The 5,975-nt window shown below is 37.3% G+C and overlaps 1 protein-coding gene across 1 annotated transcript in view; it reads left to right on the top strand.

Moving 5' to 3' along the window:
- LOC112150824 (kynurenine--oxoglutarate transaminase 3) overlaps nucleotides 1-2,024 on the top strand; it is a 10,301-nt gene extending 8,277 nt beyond the window's left edge. The window contains exons 12-14 of the mRNA XM_024279325.1: nucleotides 540-613; nucleotides 685-771; nucleotides 1,667-2,024. Of these exons, the coding sequence (XP_024135093.1) occupies nucleotides 540-613; nucleotides 685-771; nucleotides 1,667-1,723 (218 nt within the window). The 3' untranslated portion in view covers nucleotides 1,724-2,024. The remainder of the gene's footprint in view (nucleotides 1-539; nucleotides 614-684; nucleotides 772-1,666) is intronic.
- Nucleotides 2,025-5,975: the final 3,951 nt, after the last annotated feature.

The following is a 5,975-nucleotide window of genomic DNA, read 5'->3' as shown; positions in this document are numbered from 1 at the left end:
AAACGTTTTATTATAATGGAAAATGAAATGAAAGCCAACAATGAATTGAAATGTATTTTTTTCATGGAACAGTGAATCGCAAAATACCTTGAATCAAAAACCCATGAAAATGCAATTGATTTAACTTTAATTTAAAATGTGTTTTCTCAAAATGTTTCTAAAAACGTTTTCTAAAACAGATTGAATAGTAATTTTTCATATTGTATTCTGATTTGCAAAATGCATTTTAGTTTAGTTGTCAAATGAGACTTGAACATTACTTTGAGTTATGGGTGAAAAAACGTGAGTTTCTTTCTCCTGAGATTCTTTTTTTAACTGCTTGTTTTGTTTATTTTTGCTTTACAAATATTTAATTTATTTAAACATTAAAAACACTCACATACGATTCTTAATACTGCTGAGTTTTTCCCACAAACTGACTATTTTGGGTTTTTGTTTGCTCTATTGCTCTGCTCATTCATAAACAGTAGGAAACAATAATTCAGTCTAGGTGCCAAACTGTCATTTTTTCCCCTCATATATTTGTATTTTTATTCCAGATCAGGACCTGTCACACATGACTGAAGATGAGGCTTATGACTACAAGTTTGTGAAGTGGATGATTAAGGAGAAGGTGAGTCTCTTTCCAGATTTAAGGGGTTTTCATTGCCTCTCCTTTCAGCCGTGATGACCGTCTGTCTGCAGAAACTGGCAGCCATTCCAGTCACTGCGTTTGTAGGAGAAGAGTCCAGGAAGCACTTTGAGAAATACATTCGCCTCTGCTTCATCAAGGTAAGAAGAATAAGTCTGAGGAGCTGCATTTTATTTTGCACTTTGTGGTATTTTGTTATTTTATAAGAATATCGTTTACCCTTCATTTATCGTCATATTTTCCTATCGTTAAACCATTCTTTATTTTACTCTGTTTTAGTGTTTTGAACATTTCATATTGTAGATTTATTCAGGATTTCTGTGCGTTTTTAAATAAAATAAAATGTGTATTATGCATTTGTGCATGCTCTATCATTTCTGAAGCTCTCCATTTTCCATAATCCTAAAGGCAACAATAAAATGGTTTCCCGAATTATTCAAACAAATTTGCTGATTTCTGCAGAAATCCTAAAAAAGGATTAAAAAAATCTTAAGGCCTTTTTTTGCAAAAGTCATTTTGCATTATCTTAGTCTCCCTAATGCATTAAAATAATCATTTGGATGCTGTGAGCAAAACAAAATGATATGAAAAGTGCTGAGTCAAGTACAGAACCCTGTGGTGCTCCCCCAGTCTTTATGCTTCCTAAATGCATTACTGATAAAACATTGGCAGCATGTATCATTTTAATTACTGCTACCATCCTGACTCCCACAGAAAAAAAGTCCAGTCAAACTGTTTTGAATCTCCTATAAACTACAATGTCCAGGCATTACAGAAAAGCCCCAAATGTCCTCTGTAGATACCAAAAGGTGTTAATTGACTAGTACGTAGTGATTAAGAGATATTCAGGTTTAGAAATTGCATTTTGCAGGATGCATTTTGATCATGAGCCATTGCTGCCGTACCACCTTAAAACACTAGTGGGCACTCTCCTGGTAACAGTTAAATACTCAGCCTTAATATGCAGGAATCTAACAGGATTTAAATGAGTAAATAGTGTCTGTATAAAAACACTGTTCTGCTCTTCTTCTGCAGCAAGACAGCACTCTGGAAGCAGCAGGAAACATCCTGAAAAACTGGAGGAGAGTCTGAGGAGAACTGAAGGAGTCGAGGCCGTCTGCTGAGTATCTGTTTTATAATAAAAAATAAATAACTCTAAAAAATGTTGACGCCAGAGGGAGGTGACCAGTCTGCTGTGAGTTGTTTTTAAATTAAAAGCTGGTTTGATCCTGGAAAGATCCAGAAAGATGATCTGGATCTGATGCATTGAGTTGCGAGCTCCAGATAATCGTCTCCTGACATTTATTTTGAAAATACAACATTCAAATGTTTTTCCAGATGTTTGCTTCCACTCACTAGTACTTTTCAATAAAAATAAATCCATTAAAACTAACCATCATTTTAGAGTTGTTCTTTGTCTTTCTTCTGCTGCACAGAGAAACCTACAGTCCTCCTCTCTCACCATTCCACTCATATCCTTCTTCACTACAATCATGAGAACTGGAAAGGACCGATTGAATTCATTCAGAAATTACAAAATATCCATGCCTTTAAACAAATGAAGCTCTTTTTTAACTGTGTAGTAGTGTCAAGTCTCTTAAGATGCTACAGATGGATATAACCATGTTTTGTTATTGTGCTTCATATGATTAAAATATTTAATTGATGTTAAAACTTCCTTGAACATTTTAATCGCCTGACAGCAGCCTCTAAAGTTCAGACACAGTCAAAGCAAGAGGAATAGAATAATATCTGATCAATTAGCTTAAAGACGCTTTGTGAGGTTTAATCATGTCAAGGTTTAGACATAATCTGGATCAGAGAACAAAGGTTAGTTCTGTCAGTCCCTGCTTCTTTCTTTTCACGTTGTCTGTTCCGTAACTTGCAGATATTCTGGATTATTTATGTGCAGCTTCATTTGAATTTGATGTTAGTTAACTTACAGGAGAGGGGAGTGTGGCATGTCGACACAGCAACTCCTACAAAGATGCATGTTTGGATGAATCATTGAAGGCCTTTTTGAACGCTGCTTCTCGCTGTTTGACATCCTCTGTTTGTTTTCACACTTTGGAGGAGCGCTGCTGCTGCTTCCTCTGCTCTGCAAACCAAACAAGTTCAGGTTTCATATTTAGTTAATTAACTTTTATCTCCACAAACATGTCTTCAGAAAACACAGGGTTGTGTGTTGCTGTAACACAATAATCGAGGTGCAATTTCCTCCAGCCTCTGTGGTCACATTAGAATTAACTTAAAAGTCTTTATCATAAATCAGATAAATAACAAAAAAATATAACTAAAATAAAGCATAACATCAGGATCTCGGATCAGGTTTGACCTCATTTGGATTTGTAAACTAAGCAGCTCATCAGTTTAGTTAAACTTGAGGCTCAAATGAAATGAACAAAGACGTTATAATCAGGTTTCCAAAGTCCTTGAGATGATCCAGACAGCATCAAAGCTGCTTCAGGAGAATCCACAGGAGGATGTCAGCAATGGTTCATTAGGAACATCTTTCCTCATTGTTTCTTGATGACACCTGTCATTAATCCCAGATCAGTAGAATTCCCACATTCACGATCAAACAGCCTCTGATTTGATTTCTTTGCTTTCTTTCTTTGATTGTGCAGAGTGACTGAAATGAAAAACAGCTCATTTCCAGCTGAGCATGTCTTCTGGAACGAGAAATCACCTGAAGGACAGTTTCATCCTGTAAAAAAATCCTAGGATTAGTTTATTTCTACAGTCTAATGATCTTAGTGCTGACCATCCAATCAGAGGCGATTATGTCCTCTTGACGTTACAGAGACTAACTCAAATTCTGATTGGTTGAATTAACGTAAATGTGTTTGATCCGTATATGGATATGCTTTAATTAACAGTGTTTTTTTTATGGAAAACCACCGCAAAAGTGAGGACAGAAGCACTGACTGTATGAGTGTAAGGCAGACTTTCATGAACTGAGCAAGGAGTGAAGGCTAAAATCTGACAGGTCAAAAACTTTTATGTAAAAAAAAAAAAGTCTGACAGCAGTGCAACAGTTGGAATGATATATTTTGGATGTAAATATATATAAAAAAATTCTCTGTGATTTAGATACTTCGTTTGAGATAATTTAGGCCTTCACTGAGGCTTTGCAGGCCCTGACGGTACGCCACTGAAAAAAAATCCCAGGATTCGTTTATCTCTGCATCTACAGTCTAATAAGCTTAGTGCTGATGTTTTTTTCTGTAATGATTCTTTTATTTTCAGTTTTTTAGCTCTTAAAAAACCTGATCTTAAAGTATTTAGCAGCTCAGGCTGCTGGTGGAAAATCCTCTGGTGAAATAAGGTGCTTTTCTGCTTGAAAATGCAGTCTGACTGATGCTTTCATTGAGGAAAGTTGATTTTTTTTCCCCTGGAATTTGTTGCCCTTTTCAGGTGGTGGTGAGGTCAATCAGAGAATAACAAAAACCCCATTCCCGCACCTCCTGTTGTTCTTCTGGCAGCTCAAACTCTTTGTGATGGACTGCCTGATAAAAACGAGCTCCATCCAAATCCCAGCACCAGGGTCCAGCGTTTTATCATCCGAATGAGCTTGTTTCTGTCCTGAAAAAAATCCCTCATGGACACACAAGGACTAAAGCGTCCATGACGTCCAGCTACATTTTCAAAATCATGAAGACTTTTAGGAGGTATGGCTCCTCGCTCCATTAAACCATCAGCGTGATCTGCAGTCACTGTGGTGCTCTGACGCTGTTCTAAAGTCCCACCTGAACATCTCTCTTTAGAGTGTTTTTGATTCATACACTTAGTATTGCTATTTTTTTGTATACAGTTCGAGCATCTTTTGATAGTTGTGGGTCCAGATCCTTGTAGCAGAGCTTAAACATGGGAAGTGCTGCTTCATGGATCCTTCACAGACGTAGAGTTTTAATGAACAGCAGTATAACAGTGTAAGTGTTTTATTCTAAACACGTTCAATAAAAAATGCAAAATAACAGAAACTGTAATCTCACACCAGTGTTCATAAATATCACAGTAAATGCACCGCCTTGGAAATCCACTCACTAAAGACCATGTGAATTTAGATCAGAGAGTTTTCTTTGAAGAAAAGATCTTCCTTACATCAAGCTGTTGGATAAAATCTGAAGAACTCTCATTCATTCATTCATTCATTCGGCTGCATTCCTTCAGTCAGTTGGAGGAGCAGGAAGTAAACCTCTCAACAGTGATGTGATACTCACAGACCGTCTGAAGGTGGAATCTGAGCAGCAGGTGTTCCTCAGAGAAACGGAGGCTTCTCCAGAGTGGTGTGAAGCCTCAGCACCTGTCAGAAACTCTCCTGTCTGCTACTGTAAAAACAAAGGTGAGCTGAGGATTTCTGACGGGCAGGATTTTGGTTTCGAAGAGAGGCTTAAAGTAGGGCTGGGTGATACGCCCAATCAATTTTTCTTTTTGTCTTCCCATTACTTTCTTATAGCAGAAATTACAAATAACCGAATAATAAAAAATGTTTTTGGAAGTTGGCCTGAATACAAAGTGAAACAGAATACAAGCTGTGAAAACGTTTGTAAAACAAGGTGTTTGGTGAGCTGCAGCTAGCTTGAGCACGTCGACAAAATCTGTTTCAGGTGTTGAAATAAATTCACAGAGCTCTCTGCCACTTTTGGCATCAAAACCTTTCCAATAGATATTACAGTTTGAGTGTTTTTGCTCCAAGTCTGAAGTCAAAAAACTGAACCAGTTCCATAGATTTGAAGAAATTGTTCCTGTTTTTGTTCCTCTTTGCTAGCTGCCATTTTAACGTCTTGTGAGAATCGGACGGACTGACTGCAGTCTTGGGAAATAAATTACATTTTTGACCAAAAATGAATCTTGAAATGTATCGGTCAAACCGAATTATCGCCAAGCCCTAATTTAAAGTTAAAAATGGCGATGTAAGCCTGGGCCTTAAAGGGTTACCAAAACCTAAATAAACTTTTTTTGGCTGTTGACTTCTATAAATGGGGCTTTAAAAGTGCTGTCTGTCATTGCCAAGATTTTGATAAAATAAGATTTATTTCTTGCAAATATAGTCAAAAAGTGTCTGTGTGCTGCCCCCTACAGGTTGAATCGAGATGTTACAGTCGAATTTTGTGATTGGTCAAACCATTTAAGTTTCAGAAGTTGTGTTCCCAAACTCCAACCCTCTGGATTTTCAAATTTTGGCTGTGGGCGGAGTCAGCCTCCAACTTTCCTGTTTGGTTTCCCTTTAAGGCCTCCTGCTGGCTTTTGCAGAAATCCTGCCTCATCTACTCTGATTACCTCAATCGGGTGCGTTTAGCCAATAAGGAACTTTAATGGCAGGTTTTGGAAAATATGTTAA

Source organism: Oryzias melastigma, linkage group LG4 (assembly GCF_002922805.2).
Source record: "Oryzias melastigma strain HK-1 linkage group LG4, ASM292280v2, whole genome shotgun sequence".
Taxonomy (NCBI): Eukaryota; Metazoa; Chordata; class Actinopteri; order Beloniformes; family Adrianichthyidae; genus Oryzias; species Oryzias melastigma.
This window is presented reverse-complemented; position numbering and strand designations above follow the sequence as displayed.